Source organism: Mus caroli, unplaced genomic scaffold (genome assembly GCF_978045245.1).
Source record: "Mus caroli unplaced genomic scaffold, Mus_caroli_1 scaffold_20, whole genome shotgun sequence".
In the NCBI taxonomy this organism is placed as follows: Eukaryota; Metazoa; Chordata; class Mammalia; order Rodentia; family Muridae; genus Mus; species Mus caroli.
In genome coordinates this window covers 37,405,421-37,427,106 of record NW_028227275.1, presented here as the reverse complement: position 1 = coordinate 37,427,106, position 21,686 = coordinate 37,405,421, and the positions used below count along the sequence as shown (strand labels likewise).

Here is a 21,686-nt window from a genome sequence, read left to right as displayed (position 1 = left end):
AGTGATACAAAGGAGAGGGAATAGGAGAACACCTTCTTTGTAAAAAGACTCTGTCAAGATAATAACATCAATCCATTCAAGCTGGGGCCTCCTGACCTCATAAATGGCCTACTTTCCATTACCATCTCATTAGCACTTACATTTCGACATGCATGTTAGAGGAGACAGTCAAATCCCAGTAAGGAACTGACCTCAGAGGGGGCCAGTTGTTCAGCTCCACTGCCAGCAAACACAAAGGCTATTATGATAGCCACCAATGTTGATGTGATAAGCCACCAACATTAGGGGAAGGGACACAGTGTGTTATCAAATATCAATCCCAACTTAAATGAACAAAGGAATCTGAAGCAGAAATAGGAGTGACAAAAATCTAAAACACAAAACATTGACCATAAACTGGACAAAAAAGAGGAGAAACTAGGATGGTCAATTATTTGATAGTCATAGGAAGAAGAAAGTCAAATCATGTGCCCTATGAAACCAGAAAGAGGAGCAGAAAGGTTGCTTCTGTTTATGAATTACAATAAAATATATAGAAACATGAGTATAGGAAATCATTGAGCTGCCTTACACAGAGGAGGAAAGAGAAATGACAGATTACAACAGTCAAGGCCTTGAATGTTTGTTCTCCGGGTTTAGAACTAACCACCCACCACAGCTAGAATCAGAAGAGAAACTAGTGTTGAACAGATCTGAGGCCTGTGGCCTATGATTAGAATTAGGGTCCCTTCCTTGGCCAAGTGTGTAAACTTGCATTGCACACAGGCAGAAAACAAAAACTACTCTCAGATTACTTTTCAAAGAGCTTTAATTGAGGTACATATTCCTAACAATAGGAAGCAATATTTTCCTATTTTTGAAACTATGTTATATTCTCTAGGTACTGGATAATAAGAGATAAAATTAGAATTAACTAATATTTTGAAAGATATAAACAGTTTATCAAACTACTTGGGTCAAAGATCAATACAAGCTATAAATTACCAAACTCCTTGGAAATGTAGGCAGTAAAAAACCAACACTTGTTATCTAAAAGCAGCGGTACACATCTCTAACCCTAGCACTTGGGAAGTAGAGAGAGGAGGGTCAGAGCATCCTGGTCTACATAGTGAGTTCAAGGATAGTTTGAGCGACAGGAGATCCTATTAAACAAACAAAGCAACAAAAACCACTCACAAGAATGCATATGGTCTACCAGGACTGCCAACCACTAAATAAGAACAGTGGGAAATTTTGAAATAAAACATAAAATTAAAAAAAAAAAAAACAGAACCAAGAAATAACTTAGTAAGTAAAACACTAAAGTCGGTGTAAAACAGGGGGATTGGAACCTGCACAATACAATATCCACACTATAGAATACTATCAGGAAAAAAAAAAAAAGAAGGAAACCTTGGAAACATTATACTAAGTCACACACAAAAAAATCCAATTTTGTTGAAAAAAATCAGTTCTGCAGTTCCATTTCTATGATGTGAAAGACAAGTGAATAAGGACAGAAAATAGCTTAGGGCTTGCTGGGGCTTGAGGCTAAGAGCTGTGGAGTGTCTGAAAGGAAAGGCTGAGGGGGAAGACATTAGACAGGGACAGTATTGATTACTTTCCTGTTCCTGCGATTTAAGCACCAAGACCAAGACAATATACAGAGAAAAGTGTTGTTTTGTAGCTTATGGTTCTGGAAGGATCTGAGTATATTCATATCCGAGGGAGGAAATTTTCCACAGTGGTAGAAATGCAACTCTGTGAATTTTGTATTTGAAAGGCTAGGACTTATAACTTAATATATCATTTTAGGGGGTGGGATATAGTTCAGATGGTAAAGTGCTTGCCTGATGTGCACAGGGCTCTGAGTTCAATCCTCAGCGCTGCATAAAACTGTGTGGCTTGTGCATCTATAATTCCACAACTCTGGAGATGGAGGCAAGAACATTAGGAATACAAGAGCATCCTCACTACGTAAGGAGTTCAAGGACAGTTCATATACATGCAGGAGTATATGTGTGTGTGTGTGTATGTGAGTGTGTGTGTGTGTGTACATGTGTGTGTACATATGTGTGTGTACATGTGTGTGTACATGTGTGTGTGTAAAATATTCTCTAAAATAAAAGTCTTAAAGCCAACATTTCCATAATTATGTGCATATACATTTAGAAAACTCAACGACATACAGACATTACAAAGAAAAAAAAATTGCCAAATTTCCCGTAGTAGAGACACAAAGCCAAAATAGATCATTACTAAGGAAGAGACAGGAACAGTTTTCAGGTAGCAAATATTTATCCTTCAGGACATTATCAACCCCAAATAATTGTATAGGTAGGACACTTCAGCTTTGTGTCTGATACAGACACATATGCCATGCCTTGTGCAACCTCTTTGTGGAGAAACATTGGCAAGAACTGGCGCGGTGAGGAGGGGCATCCTATAGGTAGTTTCTACACTTGATCTTAGCCAAAAGGCCGAGAAGCTATGCTAAAGGTACTTTCTATGACTCTGATGAAACCATACCTAAAAGTAAGTCGCAAAAGAAAGAGTTTATGTGGTCTACACTTCCACATCATGGCAGTCCATCATTGAAGGAAGTCAGGACAGGAACTCAAGCAGGACAGAACCTAGAAGCAGGAGCTGGTGCAGAGGCCATGGAGGGGTGCTGCTTACTGGCTTGCTCCTCATGTGTGTTCAGCCTGCTTTCTAACTGAACCACCAGCTCACAGGTGGCATCACCCACAATGGGCTGGACTCTTCCCCATTATCACTAAGACAGTGCCCTATAGCTGGATCTTATGGAGCCATTTTCTTAATTGAGGTTCCTTCCTTTCAGATGACTAGCACAAAAGGCCAGTAAATGATGCTGGAGTTACCACCCTGAGTTTGAGATAAATACATACCAACCAGAGGTAGCTCCCCAGAACACTTCTACTTCTGATAGGAGCTTTTAACATACAAAAAGAAAAAGCCCACCAACAATAAGTACATGAAGCCATCTCTGTAGATTAATGTGGTGTTGTTGTTGTTGTTGTCGTCATCGTCTTTGGAATGGGCCCATTGGCTGTTTTATGTCATGAGTCTGTACAAGAAAATCAGGGGCCATGGAGGTCTAAAAGTGAAAGATTCTTACACAAGAAGGGAACTGCTGGGTTCTGGCTGGATGAATTACTGCATTGATTAACAAATGCCATTCCTGCCAGGCAGTGGTGGTGCACACCTTTAATCCTAGCACTTGGGAGGCAGAGGCAGGCAGGTTTCTGAGTTTGAGGCCAGCCTGGTCTACAGAGTGAGTTCCAGGACAGCCAGGGCTACACAGAGAAACCCTGTCTCGAAAAACAACAACAAAACCAACGCCACTCTTCTTACTCTGTGAATGGCCATATGAAACCTCATGAACCTCAATGTGTTAGATCTAGATGCACATTAGCTGTACTGTCTCCACCCATCAGGCTGTAGGTTCAGAGATACAAGGCATCACATAGATGGATAAATATTAAGATGCCATAGCCATCCCTAGGACTAAGTAAGAGTCCTAAGTCTTACAAAATTATGTATAGCACATGATACCAGTCATAACTTGTACTTATTCCCAAATGTTGAAAAACAAGTAATACACTGGTCTAGGCTGAGAACTAACATACTACACATTCGTTCTTCTATGGATGGTAGGGGCAAAATGGTCTCCTCTGAGAAACTTTATCTCATCTACCATGGCTAAGATACAAACGTCTAGATGCTCTCAATGTTGCAACAGAGTAGGCATATGGAAAGAGATAGTGAGACTCGCATATGAAACAAGTCAACTGGCATATATAGAAACCCTTCCAGCCCTTCCCTACCTTGGCTACATAACAACAGAGTATGAAGTAGAAAAGCCTCCAGTATACAAATAGAGGGCAGGTGCCATAGAAATGACCTATAAAGCACAAGAACTCATGTGGCCCTGGGCTCTTGAGTATCCGTCTTCCCAGCTTCCACCCTCAAGAGAACCATTTCCCCTTCTTAATGAACCGTTGCTATCACTGTCTGTGTGTATGTTCTAATCCATTGTTCTGAGTCACAGAACTACATCAGTGGATGAGATCTGGACTCGAATCGATGTCTGATAACCAGGACAGCCTTCTTATTTTAGCCTTCACTGTAGCACGGGCCATCAGCATTGCAGTTCTTTCCTTAGCCCCTCCCACAGCTGCCTCATAGTAATAACAACTGGCACCCTAAGGACACGGACCTTGAGCCTGGTCCCTAAACCAGCAGTGTGCCTTTGACATTCATAGCAATTAATATATTTTGGCCTTTGACTTTTTTTTTCAGCGCTACAAATATAACACAGGGCTTTGTACATGTTGAGAAAATACAAGTTATAGTACCAACCTCAGTAAATATATTTTTAATAAATGACACAAAAAGGTTCTTCATCTAAGGAGGACATATTTGTGAAAAAGTTTGATTTTTTTTTAAATTCATTTAACACTCCTAACTCCTGGATGAGCAATGTGAAGTTTTCCTAAATATTGTAAAGTTGTTTTTACATGCTTGCTTTTGGCTTTGGACTTTCTGCTTTTTTGGGGGGATTGCTGGTGGAGGTGAGAGGATGTTCTATTTTGGGGTAGAGGGGTTATATGTTTGCTTGCTTGCTTGCTGCAGGCAAGGTCTTGTTATGTAGCCCAGGCTGGCCCAGACCTTTCAGGCTTCCTGGCTCAGAATGCTGGGATCCCTGGCTTGCATCACTACACCAAGTTTGGCTTGAGAAAATTGGGACAAGTTATTCACTCTTACATTTTAATTTCAAAAATAATCCTCCCAATACTTTCTGAGTGAGGAGACTAAATTATTTGTACTAAGATTTATTTAGAGAGAAATAGTGGTATATTAATTCTTCCATTTTACTGAAGACTTAATAATCTGATTAAAGATCTAATATTTTACCAAAGAAGCATATTGCATTCCTGCCTGTCAATTATCTTTGTCAATGCACCAATGATTAAATCAAAAGAGAAAGTATAAAGTGTGGCTAAAAACAATTAAAACATAATTGCATTTCAAAATGAGACGAAAGAAACAGAGCAAAGGAAAATTAATGTCTACCAAAACAGTATCACAATATTCAACTTTAATCATACTAACTTTTTCAAAGCACTGGAAAAATGTTTTTACCTAATCTATGTACAAGATTTCTTCTGCTGCTCATTACATCTATGGTAATTTCTTGTTTTGTTTCAACCAATACTTACAAGGGGTAGCTTAGCAGGAGAGGAAATTTTTAAAATAAAGAAACTCCAAATGTGGAACAATTCTCAGAGTATCAATGTGTTTTGTTCTAAACATTTCCAATAAAACTAAATGCATGGACTATGGGATCCTTGTCCAGAACAGTAGCTGTCTGTAGGATCTCAAATCCAACATGTCTTCTCTCTCCTGTGTACACATCTCCATGGCAACTGGAGAGGCACCACGTTTAGATTTGATCTTGCTTAAAAAGATGATCAGGTGTGGGGAGATGAGGGATGGGAGGGGGCTAGGAGTGAGAATGGAAGTCAGTAGGAGGCCTCTCTGGGACTAGCTGGTGACCTGGGACAGGAGAGGCTCTGGGGAAACTTTGCCTATGAGGCTGACCTTAGCTGAGATTCCCACCAGTGGGGAGATATAAAGACTGCAGTGGCCACCTCCTGGAGTTAGGCAGGACTTTCAGTGAAGGGAGGGGGACATCAATCCACCCACAAAATCTTCAACCCAAAATTTGCCCTACCTACAAGATACACAGGGATAAAGACAGAGGAGAGATTTCGGGAACAGCCAACCAATGACTGCCCCAACTTGCGACTTATCCCATTTGAGAGAGCCATGTACTCTGCTATGCTTGCAGACGGGAACCTAGCATAGCTGTCTCCTGAGAGGCTTCATCCAGCAGCTGAAGGAAACAGACGCAGAGACCACAGCTAAACATCAGGCGGAGCTCAGAGATTGAGCAAGCGGAAGGGGTCAAGGACACCACAAAAACCTACACAGTCGACTAACCTGGGCCAATGGGGGTTCACAGAGACTGAGCCACCAGCCAAAGAGCATGCAGGAGCTGGACCTAGGCCCCCTACACATTTGTAGCAGATGTGCAGGTTAGTCTTCATGTGGGTCCCTTAACAGTTAGAGCAGGGGGCTATCTCTGACTCTGTTGCCTGCCATTTGGATCCCCTTTCCCAAACAGTACTACCTGGTTGGACCTCAGTGTGAAAGGAGGTACTTAGGCCTACTGTGATTGGATGTTCCATGGTGCAGTGGTACCCAAGTGGGGGGCAGGGCTTCTCCTTCTCTAATGGGTAGGACTAATGGGGGAGAGATTTGTAAAAGTGGGACTTGGAAGAGAGGAGGGAGGGGGGCTGTCTGTGATCAAGATGTAAAGTAATTAATTGATTAATGAAAAAATAAACAGAGAAACAAGATGATCCCAAACAGACATTTGGCCCAGGGACATACAACTGACATAGGAGCTTTACATTTGGAGCTGAAAATATCTGAAAGCCAGACTTTTTTTTTTTTTAGATAGAGGTAACTTATCAATTTCTACTGCAGCAGAATGTGTCCCCAGTGTTCTATGAGAAGATACGTAACAGTCATCAAGAGTAACGACCTACCCTTAGAGGCATCGGAGGTGGGCTGATATGGCACATGTGTCAGTAGGTGGCAGAGAGGAGGGACAGACCACGCCCAGGATGACCCTGCCCAGCACCATAATACACTCCGGAAACCACGTCTGAGATGACCCCAGACTCTCAGAGACCAGGGCACCCTAAGAGGAGCAAGTGGATGAGAAATGGAAGAGAAAGAGAAACTGAAGGATGTGGTCACAAAGAAGACAGGGAGAGCTACAGTTTTGAGGGCAGTGAGGAACATCCTGGTGTGAGCAGCTGTTGATACCACCTGGGACCAGGGTGGGGCTCTGGCTTGCACTGCCACAGGGGACCACATCTGGGTGTGTGGCCCTGCAGCAGCAGGGGTCTGTTACCACCAAAGGCCAGGCCTAGGAAATGTTGATGTGTGAGGACAGTGCAGAACTGGCCCAACCCCTCTCCTGGGCATCATGGAAGAGCTGGTCCTAGGGGCATGAAAGCAGGAGAGATGACCCAGGCCCTAGCCAGCTGCAGTACTCAGGAGAGCAACTCCCTCACCTCACACCCATACATAGCGTGAGTTTCAGGTGAGCTAGGCAGAGGATAGGAATATGGGGTGCTGGTCCTCCTACTCCCATGGTCCCCCATGCAGTGGTGTGGACTAGGGAGAGATATCCTCCCTCCTGCCTCACCTCGCCCCTCACTAACTATGGCTGGCAGGAGACCTGGCTCTGGGATCACAAGAGCAGGAGAGCTATTCCTGCCCCTCACCAGTGGCAGCCCTCGGGTCCTACATCTTGCCCAGGGGCAGTACAGTAGGGCTGGTCCTGGATGTGGGGGTTGTAGGTGAGCTGCCCCAAGGGCCTGAGCACAGGAGAGCAGGTCCTGCCCCTTGTCTGTTGGGCAGTGGTGTGGATGAAGGAAGAGATGCCCTCCTCCTCTCCTTCCTCCCTCACCAATTATGGGAGAGGTGGTACCAGGCTCATGAGAGTGGGAGAAGTGGCCCTGTTCCCCACTAGCTACATCACTTGGGACTGTGTGCCCTACACCTTGCCTAGGCAGCAGATTGTGCTAGCCCTGGTTGCAGAAGCTGCATGTGAGCCAGCCCTGAGGGCATGAGAGTAGGAGAACCTGTAGGCTGACCAGCTCAAATCTCAGACCCAGGTCCAGGGCTTCAAGTTGACCCACCCCATCATTCACCCCATGCTAGAATGCGTGAAAGGGAGGGTCCTACAGATCCCAAACCATAGGATTTCCATGGCACAGGGTAACAACTGGATATCAGACAAGAGTCCCAGTGAGGTTCCAGTACTGATTGAGTAGCAGAAGCCAGAGGTCTCATACCAGACCAAGGAGTCACTGTAATGAACATTTATAAACATCGAAGAGTGGACAAAAGGGTCCATTGTGGAACATACTGTGACAACACACTATGGCTTCCACAACAAGATTTTTTTTTCTGTTGGGGGTTGTTCCCAGGGTGAAGGGTGGATATGAGGGGAGGGGAAAATGAGTGAGATTGGGGTACATGATGTGAAATTCACAAAGAACCAATAAAAAGTTAAAAAATAAAAAGTAGAGAAATGAGTTAGGAACTAGTGTTCCTTGTCACCACTGTCCCTAAACTCCAGTAGCCAACCATACTTGATGTCATGGGTTATTCCATCCACCTTGCCTAAGTTAGTGCAAGCTATCTGCCATTTGTAACCAACAGGGATCAGCTGAGGAACCCGTGAGATGGTACGAAGGATGCGGGACTTGCAGAGATAATTCTTTAATAGTAGCTCTAGTGCTGAAGAAAGAATGAAAGAAAGAAAGAAAGAAAGAGAGAGAGAGAGAGAGAGAGAGAGAGAGAGAGAGAGAGAGAAAGAAAGAAAGAAAGAAAGAAAGAAAGAAAGAAAGAAAGAAAGAAAGAGGGGGGAGGGAGGGAGGGAGGGAGGGAGGGAGGGAGGGAGGGAGGGAGGGAGGAAGTCTGACCCTGAAGGGATGGCACATGCCTTCAATGTGAAGGCAGAGGCAAGCAGATCTCTGTGTTTAAGTCTAGCCTGGTCTGCAGAGTGAGTTTAGGGAGAGCCAGAGCTCTATAGTGAGACTATTTCTCAAAAGTCTGAGCCTGGATTTCGATGTGTGTGTGTGTGTGTGTGTGTGTGTGTGTGTGTGTGTGTGTGTGTCCATAGCCTAAAACTCTCAATATCAAACTATCACTAAGCTCCACATTCTTTTCACCCCTTCCTCTGCCCCAATATCTTCGTCTAGAATAGTGGTTCTCAACCTTCCTTATGCTGCAACCCTTTAATACAGTTCCTCATGCTGTGATGATTCCCCCCAATCATAAAATTATTCCCTTGCTACTTCATAACTGTAATTTTGTTACTGCTATGAATTGTAATGTAAATAGCTGCTATGCAGGATAGCTGATGCGTGACCCCTGTGGAAGGGTGATTTGACCCCAGAAGGGCTGAGACCCACAGGTTGAGAACCTCAGATCTAAATGCTCATCAGATTCTGAAAGATTATATCAGCACAATGATGAGGGGCCCCTGGTGGGTCTTCCAGTCATCTCAGCTAGGAATGTGATGAGGATAGGGAGTTGGCTGGAGGCAGTGGTCTCTTTAACAGCAATAATCTTTATAGTTTCAAGGGTATGTACATGGCACAAGGCTTTGCCATTGGTTTTGTGCCCTTATACCAGAATCTTTGACATAAACAACTCAAAGGAGAAGGGATTATACTTCTGCTCACAGTTCCACAGGCTCCAATCTGTTGCTTTAACCACATGCTCAGGCCAGACACTACGGCAGAAAGAGCTCATGTGTGAAGGGGCTTCCTCACCTAATTGCCAATAGGAAGCAAAGGGAGACAGGAGGGGACAGGGACAAGATATTCCCCAAGGATCAGCCACCAGGGACCCACTTCCTCCCAAGTCTCACCTGGAATGTCAGAAACCTCCCCCAAACTGAGATGCTGCAGGCTGGGCAGACAATTTCACACTGAAACCATAGTGATCTTTCCTACAAAACTGCTGTTTCACAAATGCCAGCAAAACAAAACAGACTTTCATGCAGGTGGTACCTTCAAAGCTCCATAGTCATTAGGTTTTTAAGGAAGGATCTGATTGGAATTCCATCACAGAGAGGATGGGAGATAGGAGCCAGGATGAAGAAGACAAAGCCGCCTGAATTTTATTAAAATAAAAAAAAGAAAGAAAGAAAGAAAGAGAGGGGGGAGGAAGGAAGGAAGGAAGGAAGGAAGGAAGGAAGGAAGGAAGGAAGGAAGGAAGGAAGGAAGGGAGGGAGGGAGGGAGGGAGGGAGGGAGGGAGGGAGGGAGGGAGGGAGGGAGGGAAAGAACTTCACTCCCCAAACTATTTCATTCAAAAAGCAATTGGAGGCAGCATGCGTCTATTGAGGAATGAAAGCCTAGACTAGATTTAAAATAGCTGTGGCGTAGGAGCTACTGTGGCGGCACAGACGAGAATGGAAGGCGAGCTGAGCGGAATGAATGTGCATCATGATTCTTACCCAGCAAAAACTAGCAATTAAAGAGATATTTTTAAAGCTTCGTAATAAGCCAGTTGGAGTGAGTCGGATTCGGAAAAAGATAAAGTATCATGCCTACATTCTGATCGCTTAGGGAATGTGTGCTTTATAAGGAAAGCTCTAGAAAAAAAAAAGACTTTGACTCTGTTCTTACTACAATAACAATACATGTCCTTTATGGAAAATGTAGAAGTAGCAAGGAGAAAGAAAGAAGAGGCCAAACTATCTGGAATATGTATTTTGTTGCTGTAGGTACCAAATATCCTTCTAACAAAGTCTCATGCATATTTTAAATAAACAGTTCTAAAGCATGAATGTTTCATTTGTTTAATTGGCAGACATGTGTTGTACAATGTAATGGGTTTTGATCATGACATTTTCATCCCTGTATGCCATGCTCTTTGGTCACATTGCACCCCCATCTCTTTCTCTGGACATTCTTTCCCTTCCCACAGATCTCCTTCCTGTTTCCAACTCTCTCTCCCTTCTGCTTTCAATTCTTTACTATTAAGGACATTCCACAAATGTGAGATTGTGCAAAATTGATTTTTTTTGAGTCTGACTTATTTCATATGGCACTGCAACATCTCCAGCTCCACCCAAACATCATAATGTTAAAACTTTCTTTTAAAGACCTTGCTTTGCCAGGCACAAGTCTTCATACATTGCTGGCTTCCCTTTAAAATAGCATCTACTTGGAGCCGGACGTGGTGGTGCACGCCTTTAGTCGGGAGGCAGAGGCAGGCGGATTTCTGAGTTCGAGGCCAGCCTGGTCTACAAAGTGAGTTCCAGGACAGCCTATAGGGCTATACAGAGAAACCCTGTCTCGAGGGAAAAAAAAAAGCGTCTACTCTGATGAGGCCTCCAAGAAATGCAACAAGTGATAAAGCATTGCTGATTAATTTCTGAGAAAATAAATTAGGAATTTTAGTCCTGAGTGAGATACTTAAAAGCCACCGTTGTTGAGAAATAAAGAATTTCTTTAAGATGGCAGTTCTCAGGTAGAGTGATCTATTTTGCCTTCCAAAGAACAACATTACAGAACTGAATATGAGGCTGTGTTATATGTTGACCAACAGGAGGGAGCTACCCTGTGCAAATGTTGTAGCTTGAATGTGTAAGGTCTTCCACAGACTTGTGGTTTTCGAGCAAGTGGTCTCCAGCTGCTGGAGAACTTGTAGGGAGTTGTGGGAATTTTAGGTGTGGCAAAACTGGAGGAAGTAGATCATTGTATGTAGTGGGGGTGAGCTTCATCAAATGTATACAAGCTGTGCCTCAAGCCCAGGTCTGCAGACATCACGCCTTCCCCATCCTGGCAAACACTCTGAACCATTCTGACCCAAATAAGTCTTTCTTTCCTTACTTGTCATCTGTCACATGTCTGGTGACCAGGATGAGAAAAGCTGACACAACAGATCATCTGCAGTGCACTTAGATAGAATCTGAGCTGTCAGTGAGCTTCAGACCACCACACTGAGGGACAGAGTATCCCACCAGCAACTATGGAATGATAAGTCTAATCCAGAGGCTGGAAAGGATGAGCCGTCAGGTATCTGAAGAGCCAGCAAAAGCCGAGTTGGGAGTAAATCTGCAAGCAGACACACCAAGTGTTCAAAAAAGAATAAATTCACCACCAGCAGCAGGCAGGATACCCTTGGACAAGAATAAGAATCGGGACAAGGATGTCTACACAGTTCTGGAAGGCAAACTCACCCTCACTACTGACCGACATGTAACTCTACTCCCATGATACACACACATAGACCCAGAGGAAGGAGAATGTGGAGGAAGGAGGAAGGACCTAGAAAGAATACAATTCTTCTGAAGCCAACTATTTTAATCTAAAACAAGCCATTTCAAGTTAGGAGTGTAGAACTGGTATGCTCGAATTCTTCTGAGGTAGCCGACAGTTTAAAAGTTATGGGGATCGGTTGTAGAAAATAAATCCTATTATATGCATTTGGACCATATGCAAATTTTTCACTTTCTTTTTTGAAACACATTCATCTCTATATGTAGCCCAGAGAGACCATGAACTCATGGCAATCTTCCTGCCTCAGAGAACCAGGTGCCAGGAGTGCAGGCGTGCGCCACCATACCCACCAGTATGCAAATGCTGAATCTTGCTACCCACTAGATAGTGAATATATTTCCATGTCCTCAATCGACTTTACATCATAACGAATGCACATGTGATGTTATAATTTGAACATTTAAAAGAAATAAAAATAGCTCTTTACAATATAAGTACTTGCCCCTACCTTAACATCAAATCCCCTTGGGACCCACCAGTCACTGGTGCTGTGTCATGTATGTAAAGATTTGTACAAGTGCAGCCCTGTTTTTGAATTCTTCTCTAATGCATCACTATGTGCCCAAAGACCTAACACAAGGCAGCTTACAGCAGGAAGCATTTATTTTGGCATCCACAATGAAAAGGCAGAGTTCATCATGGTGGGGAAGGCATGGCCTCAAGCGCTGGAACACCAAGCCACAGTGCAGCAGTGAAAAGACAAAGAAGGGGAGGCCAGCATGTCACTCAGCTCATTTGTAGTCAGTGCCCTGCCCGGCCTGTGGAATGGTGTGGCTCGGAGTCAGGGTATGCCTTCCCCACTTAGTTAAACCTCTCTGGAAAAGCCCTCACAGACAAACCTAGTCTGTGCCATTCTTCATGGCTCATTCTAGACTAAATCATAATTAGATGATTAACTACACATTGTGTTCTTCTAAAGTCACCTTCACAGAAAGCAACCAACGTGTTTCAATCTTATCCCGCTGAACTAGATTAGCAATGAAAATCAACACTAGTTTTATTAAGGATTTGTGCTGTAGTATAACTCTTATCTTAGGATCTTAGGAAAATATCTGATTCAGGAGTCTAAAGTTCCAACAATAATCAGGGCATATTTATTGAAAATTTGACTGTTATTCTTTACTTCAGGAAGAATGTTATTCTGGAGATTTTTTAAATCGGAGTTTTGGAACAGGTATGCATGAAAAGCAGCAGCAATGAGATCTGGCTTGTGTTAGCTAATCTTCTATTGCTGGGCAGAGACACCATGACCAAGGCAACTGTCTTAGTCAGGGTTTCTATTCCTTCACAAACATCATGACCAAGAAGCAAGTTGGGGAGGAAAGGGTTTATTCAGCTTACAATTCCATACTGCTGTTCATCACCAAAGGAAGTCAGGACTGGAATTCAAACAGGTCAGGGAGCAGGAGCTGATGCAGAGGCCATGGAGGGATGTTCCTTACTAGCTTGCCTCCCCTGGCTTGCTCAGCCTGCTCTCTTATAGAACCAAGACTACCAGCCCAGAGATGGTCCCACCCACAAGGTGGGACCCCTTGATCACTAATTGAGAAAATGCCTTACAGCTGGATATCATGGAGGCATTTCCTCAACTGAAGCTCCTTTCTCTGTGGTAACTCCAGCTGTGTCAAGTTGATACAAAACTAGCCAGTACAATTGACCCCTTGTCAACTTGACACACAAACACATCACTAGTAAGCCTCAACCCTTACATTCGTATTCATTCCCAAGCTCTAAACAACTTTAAACACCCCACAGTCTTTACATATTCTTAACATTTCAATCTCTTTAAAATATCCATCTCTTTTAAAATCCAAAGTCTTTTTACAATTAAAAGTCTCTTAACTGTGGGCTCCACTAAAATAGTTTCTTCCTTCAAGAGGGAAAATATCAGGGCACAGTCACAATCAATCTCCAACCGTCCAATGTCTGGGATCCAACTCACGATCTTCTGGGCTCCTCCAAGGGCTTGGGTCACTTCTCCAGCCATGCCCTTTGTAGCACACACATCGTCCTCTAGGCTCCAGATGCCTGTACTCCACTGCTGCTGCTACTCTTGGTGGTCATCTCATGGTACTGGCATCTCCAAAACACTGCCTGACCCCTTCAGTCCTGGGCCTTCAATTACAACTGAGGCTGCACCTTCACCAATGGCCTTCCATGGCCTCTCACAGTGTCGAGCCTCAGCTGCTCTTCATGACCCCTTCATGTCTTCAAAACCAGTACTACCTGGGTGACCCTTACATATTACCAAGTCCCGCTGCAGTAGGAGTACAACCTTGGCTATCTCTGGAGCACAGCCTCTTTGTGCTTTCAGAAAGCACTTTCCAGAAGATGTCACCTCAATAATGCTGGTCTCTTCTTAATCACTGCTAATTTCTTAGCTCCAGCTAACCAGCATCAATAGTCCCAGTAATGCCAAGTTTTTGTTTTAGAATTTCTGGTATCTTGTTAATCACAGCTGATTCTTCAGCCCCAGCTAACCAGAACCACAGAATCTTCACAATCAAAACAGCAATGGCCCTGAAAAGAGTCTTGAATTTTCCCTCTGAAATTTCACAAACCAGACCTCCATCTTCTGCACTGTTCTCAACATTATCTTCCAAGCTCCTACACAACATCTGACAGAGCTCTTAACAACAAATGGATCTTCAAGCCCAAAGTTCCAAAGTTCTTCCACAGTCCTCCCCACAACATGGTCAGGTTGTCACAGTAATACCCCACTCTGCTGGTACCAATTTGTCTTAGTCAGGGTTTCTATTCCTGCACAAACATCATGATCAAGAAGCAAGTTAGGGAGGAAAGGGTTTATTCAGCTTACAATTCCATACTGCTGTTCATCACCAAAGGAAGTCAGAACTGGAACTCAAACAGGTCAGGGAGCAGGAGCTGATGCAGAGGCCATGGAGGGATGTTCTTTACTGGCCTGCTTCCCCTGGCTTGCTCAGCCTGCTCTCTTATAGAACCAAGACTACCAGCCCAGAGATGGTCCCACCCACAAGGTGGGGGTGGGACCCCTTGATCACTAATAGAGAAAATGCCTTACAGCTGGATATCATGGAGGCATTTCCTCAACTGAAGCTCCTTTCTCTGTGGTAACTCCAGCTGTGTCAAGTTGACACAAAACTAGCCAGTACAAGAAGAAAAAGCAAGCATTTCATTAAGGGTGAGTCCATGACCATCATGGCAGGAAACATGGCAGTAGACAGGCAGGCCTGGCACTGAAGCAGTATAGCTAAGAACTTACATCTTATCCATAAGCATGCAGCAAAGAGAGTATACTGGGCCTGGTGTGGGCTTTTGAAACCTTAAAACCCAGTGACACCCCCTTTTTCAACAAACCCATACTTCCTAGTCCTTTCCAAACAGTTCTTAGACCTAAATACTCAAATATATATGTGTATAGGGACCATTCATAGTCAAACCACCAGAGAGCTCTAGCACTCTGTGTCTTTTGGGTTTCCAGCTATCTCATCTCTACTTGCTCCTTCTGGAACAGGTCTCCAGACCTTAGCACAACTGAAGCCATGATGGAAGTTCAAGTCAGGTCTTGGTAGCGCATAGGAAGCAACCCCTGCCAAAATGGAACTAAGACCTGATCCATTCAAGTCCACGGTTCTGGGAAAGCTTCAAATGTACTAAGCTTGCTTTTAGACTTCTGTGCTTTCGCTTCTGGCTAGCTGTTCTTGTCGACTGAGATGTGCCAACCTAGGATGTGGTTTTTGTACTTAAAAGCTCACCATACAAAAGGGTTCAGACTGCACTTTGGGTTCCGAACTCCCAGTGTAGTAACTGGCTGGCTAATGAAGACTTTGTATTGGCTTAAACCCACATCCAATTAGTCTTCTCCAGTGAATGCCTCAAACGGTGTTAACCTTTTCACTTATGTGATAACCATGTATTCACCTCTCTCACTGAGTTCTTATCCCATATCCCAGGGCCTGGTCTTCTCACTCTGTTGCAGTGACCCCCCCAAAAAAGCCCCTTTTAATGCTTCCTGTCTTGAATTCAAACTATATGCTTCATGTGTGGAGATCAAATAACTGAGTCTTTTCCAAAGGTGCAGTAAAAGGTTAATACGATTTCTCTTAAGTTGCTATGTTAAAGTTGAAGGCATGAAAAATAAAAGAAGAGGAAGCTCTCATGAATTTCAGCGGCATACAAGCTGGAACACATGGTTAGGCAGGGCTTTTCTCTCTCTTTTTAATCCTAGGCTGTAATGGAGATGCAGTTGGGGGTGGAGGTGGGGAGGGGGCAGGGAAGACTGCTGGCCAGTAGAGCTTTACATAACTGTAGTTTGGACCTCAGAGAAGTGAGGACTCTGAATACTTTAGTCAGCACCCACAAGGACACAATAAGAGTAACATATCAGATTATCTGTTTTCTACTTAAGGACACAAAGATAGGCCTGTGCCTTGGAATGGCCCTCATCTCCAAAGGAAGGCCCTAAAGCACATGCACCCCCTGCCTGGGTAGCACAGCTGTACAAAGATCTGAGAGTCTCACAGAAATATCAATTTCCCCTTTACCTCTGGTTTACTATCCATGTCCAAATTAGCTTTCGTAAAAAAATCATTAAAACAATGAAGTTCCCTGCCCCCACAATGATCACATTTAACTCCCCCTGCTTCTTTTTCTCTCTTTCTCTCTCTCTCTCTCTCTCTCTCTCTCTCTCTCTCTCTCTCTGGGAAAGTGTAACTCTCAAGGTCTTTACTCTGTGGCTGAGGCAAGAAAGAAAAACAATTAAAATTACAAATTTGTAAAATTAATCTGAGTCCTTAAAACTAGATATTGCCATGGAGACGAGAACAGGATCTGTCTCCATGGAGATCTGGATAAATTTTTTTCTTTAAATTATTATAATTTGTTACCAGGTGTCAGTCTGGCCAAGGAACAGAAGAAAATGAATGAACGAATGAACAAATGAACAGACGAATGAATGAGTAAACTCTTCTCACATGAGAGAATTTATTAAAGTATAATTTGTTCTGTTTCTGATTATTCCAATGAGTGGATGGGTATCCCAGGAAATAATTTTCTCTCACTCAACTCAGAATTTCTAATGGAAATGGCTTATGATGCAGTTCCATAAATGCTATAGAAAGGAATGGGCGAAGATGAATTCTGGGAAAGGTATTTCTTGCTGGAAAGCAGCAGGCTGTGCAAGGGTGATAGGCTCTATATCTCCTTAGCATCCTAGCTGTAAGGAGGGCATGGGTCTCAGGTGATGTCATAGATTAAAAATAGTCCAAAGGTATCCCTTAACCTCCATCCCTTGTCACATCTACCTTACAAAGCTGGTTTGGATATGTGCAGTGAGGTCAAACAGACTTCTATTACATGCCAGATAGAGAGAAGCAGGGAAAATCCACGTTTAAACAACTATGAAGAGTAAATCAGAATTTCTCCTAGTTACACACTGCAAATATATAAAGTCCCCGGTGAAGTACTCAGTTGAAACAGACACCACAACAGTAAGCCTAGACCTTAACAGTTGAATTTAAAAATCACTAATAAATATAATTCAAGAAACATTTAAATGAATCACAAAATAAGGCAATCAAAAAACTAACAATCCTGGGTTTGCTGGCTGCGCTTTCCTAAGTGCACACACTCAACTTTACACTGTCTTGTCAGCATAGACATTAACGACTGGTTGGTTTGGTGAAGGGCGAGCAGGGTGTCACCAGCTTCAGAAGATGTCACTGCTTCCAAAGCTTTTCAGTAGATTCCCACTAGTGCCTTTCTATAGAGGCACTGCAAACACTCAAGAGCACTGAAACAATCTCTCCCAGAGGAAACAGGTTTAGGTCCCTGTGACCTCCTGGCCATGTTTTCATGAATCAATCAGTGTCTTAGGTGTTCCTGGTTTTTCTTGTGTAGTTAAGAGATGGAAGCTGGGGCTTCCCATTTACCAGACAAGCACTCTTCTACTAGATTGCCCACCCCCCCCACACACACACACCCAGGCCCATGTGTACACCTGCTTAAAGACATCTTATTTGATATATGTGTGTGCTTCATTAATACTGAACTTATCACTGACAGACAACACTAGACCTCACACCTGAACAAAATTTGTCTAATGCATGTTTTTTTTTTCATAAGTTACACCCACATGACTTTCTCATGCTTAGAGTCATCAGAAAATACTACATCATGGTGCCTGTGGGCATGCTAACAGTCTCACCATCAACAAAACCACAGAAATGCAAGAGAGCAAGGAGCATAAAACAGACCACAGAAATGACATCTATAAGAGGAAAAGAGAAGAAGGCAGATTTTTGCCTCATTTGGCCTTAATATTGAACATGCACATGGGGTGGAGGGAAGGCATTGAACCTTTTTGCCTCTCTACACATATGTATGTGATGGGGAAAATTTATCTCAAGCACTAATTGTGATTCACAAGTAATCATCACCCAATAGGTGAATTTACACAAGAAATCCATAAAAAGTGTCAACTGTATTTCCTGCATGAAGAGACTCTTTCTAATCCTTGTTACCATTGTTGTTACTATACAGTTCCCTTGCCTATCTTTGGAGTTCTTATTCTTTTTTAAGACCTACTCAAACACACATGCACACACACACTCAGACACTTCATAGGATCAGGCTGCATGCAAGCATGTAAGGACATTTTCTTAATTAGTGGTTGATGTATGAGGGCTCAGTTTTTGTGGGTGGTGCCATCCCTGGTCTGGTGGTCCTGGGTTCTATAGGAAAGCAAGCTGAGCAAGCCATGGAGAGCAAGCCAGTAAGCAGCACCCCTCCATGGCCTCTGCATCAGCTCCTGCATCCAGGATCCTGCCCTGTTTGTGTTCCTATCCCAACTTCCAAAAATGATAGCTTTATGAAATGTAAGCCAAATAAACCCTTTTCATCCCAACTTGGTTTGATCATGATTTCTCATCACAGCAATAGAAACTCTAACTAGAACAAAATGCTTTATAAAAACATCAATGAATTCTCTCTATGTCTGTGTCCCTAATATAGTCCAAAGTGCATGACATATAAATATTTGCTGGGTTGAACTTGTAAGCAGAAGAAAAAACCCTATACATGTTTGGGAATGGCTGAAGTGGCTTACAGTCCTCCCTACTGTTCGAATTTCTGCTCTGTTACTGATATCCATGCTGCTTATAAGTTAACTTCAAAGTGACGGTAATGCAGAAGGGAACAGAAATACTGTCCCTTTGAAAGCCCTTTCTCATTAATAACCTACAGAGGTGATTTCTATTATGATCCAAATCCTTACAGCACATCACGTCCACAGAAGAGCTAAGTGTTTTTGCATAAGAGCTATTAAATAAGATCTTTATGAACAAAGCCAAAACAGGTTGCTTAGGACTCCACCCCTGCCCAAGCAAGTAAACCATCAATGTGAGGTCTGTTTCCAGAATAAATTTTATTGTTGAAAAAGAGTCTGTCCCCGTGTGGCTTTGGATTTTGTGACTATACAAGCTCTCGAGCTGAGTTTAGCATGGGCAGAGAGTACAGTCTGCGATGAGAAATGAAGGCAGAAGGAGTGGGCTTTGGGGATGTATCTAGCAGACAGGCTTTTAAAAGTCTGCAGAACACCAATGGCAGGCATCACAAACAGTCCAGGAATGGTTGTGTGCATGCAGGCCTAAGGTCAAAAGCATTCATTGCTCTTCAAAGGCAACGGCGGCATAAAGTAGACAAGGCTTGTGGCTTCATTTCTGTCTTCCCACTCCCCCCTCCAAGTTACAAATATTTTGTAAGTAATTATTGTAATATATTTGGCACACACACACCCTTAAAAGTGTCTAGTTTTCTCTAGTGTTGACATCACAACTATTGACTAGTTGAACACAAGAGAGAGATAGGGACAGAGAGACAAGACAGAAACAAAGAGAGAGAGGGAGAGGGAGAGGGAGAGGGAGAGGGAGAGGGAGAGGGAGAGGGAGAGGGAGAGGGAGAGGTAGAGGGAGAGGGAGAGGGAGAGGGAGAGGGAGAGGGAGAGGGAGAGGGAGAGGGAGAGGGAGGAGAGGGAGAGGGAGAGGGAGAGGGAGGAGAGGGAGAGGGAGAGGGAGAGGGAGAGAGACACAGAGACAGAGACAGAGACAGAGACAGAGACAGAGACAGAGACAGAGACAGAGACAGAGACAGAGACAGAGACACAGAGACAGAAAAGTGAATTCTAAGCACAATTCCCAAAACACAAAAGTAGGTCAAACGCTTCCTGGAGTCTTGAGAGCCCCATCATCAGAAGAGGACGGACTTAGAACAAAGTCCTCTAGGTCTTTCAATGTTCCAAGAGAACACACAACCCTGGATCTTTGTGTGAATTTTAAGTAGTTAAAAAGATTAAATAGAACAGAGTACATGTCAAGCAAGTGTCCTGGCCTTACCGGAAAAGAGGCTAAACGTTGCTGCCTCTAGCTAGGAGGGTCTTCACGAATGATAGCCTGCAGGATGCTGAGGGACTACTTACAAGTGTGTTCACCCCCCCCCCCCATCTCCAAACATTGGCAACCCTTGTCCTCTGTGTGGACAGACCTTTGCCTCCTGCCACTGAGCTGAACGTTCTAATAGGACTTTCTTTTACAAGTATGTGTTGCCTCAGGGAGGTGATTTTCAATCTATTAAGTGACCCCCGGTCCTTTCCCCTGTGTAGAGGAGCTTAAGTTTCCCTGATCAAAGCCCTGGCTGGTCCAGGTCTTGGTGTGTGCTGGGGAACAGTTCTGGAAAGCTCTCCTAGTTCACTTTGATATGGCCACTGCTCTGTGAAAGATCGGTTCCCCCTTTCTTCTCTCTTGTTCTTTTTATCTCTTTGCCCTCCTTTTCTTTGATTTTCTTCTCCTCTTTCCAGTTCTTTCTTTCCCACTATTGTTTATTCTGTTATTCTGTTACTCTTTTCCCGTCTTCTACAGAATCCTTCTCCCACTCCTCCTTCCCTAGGACCCAAGAACTGCAAGTATTTGGCTCACCAGGAATACACCAGCACTGGTTCCGAGTATTTCTTGTGATGAGAGCGGAGAGTTAGAGAGCCTTTGCGCGCCAGCAAATCCGTGGGTCCAATCTCATACCACCGCTCTTTGCTCTCGAAGCACTCGTGACATGAGCTATCAAAGGTCCCCATGCCTGCACTGCAGTTGAGAACAGACCAGACTGGACTTCCCTCAGCTCCAGTCCAGCTCTACGTTATACGGACGGACGAAGGTTCGGCGTCTCTTGTCTCCTTAGTAACCGAGGAGGGGTCAATAGAGGGGGCGGGGTCAGTGGAGTTGGGGTTTCTCCAGCCTTACTATCCTGATTTCCTGCCTTTTGAGTACTGGTTAAACTACATTTCCCAGAATACAGTGAGAGAGACAGGGTTCGCAGATATTTGAAAGAGGACCACATGCTAGGATTTGTAGTTACCTGGGCTCACCAGCCTAACCTGAGCAAGGGAAAATAAAGGGTGGTGGTGCAGAGAAGCTGTTAACGGAGAAATGGTACGGCCCCAAGCCTGTAGATTGGAACTGAACCTGTAGCAGTTGTTTTGACAGCCAATCTTCTATTACCACCACACCTCCCCTCACAGTTAAATTTGACTAAAAGAAAACCCCAGCCCTAGAATATGACCGCTCTGTGCAGTTCTATTGCCTATCAAACAGTAGAGCCATTAAGCAAATTAGCTAAACAGCCATCAAAGGTTCTGTTGCAGTCCCAGATGCTGCTCTCGACCTTGTTTAAGCACTGCGTTCCTCCTCTGACAAACAGGCCAGGGTAGGAACTGT

At 43.8% G+C, this 21,686-nt stretch overlaps 1 protein-coding gene and 1 pseudogene across 2 annotated transcripts in view; one reads left to right on the top strand and one right to left on the bottom strand.

Annotated features, from left to right (window-relative positions):
• Cfap95 (cilia and flagella associated protein 95) overlaps positions 1-21,126 on the bottom strand; it is a 102,275-nt gene extending 81,149 nt beyond the window's left edge. For both annotated transcript variants that reach the window (XM_029472704.2, XM_021152161.2), the window contains exon 1: positions 20,895-21,126. In XM_029472704.2, coding sequence (XP_029328564.1) covers positions 20,895-21,046 — 152 coding nt within the window. In that variant the 5' untranslated portion in view covers positions 21,047-21,126. The remainder of the gene's footprint in view (positions 1-20,894) is intronic.
• Positions 6,613-6,713, top strand: LOC115030008 (small nucleolar RNA SNORA17; annotated as a pseudogene).
• Positions 21,127-21,686: the final 560 nt, after the last annotated feature.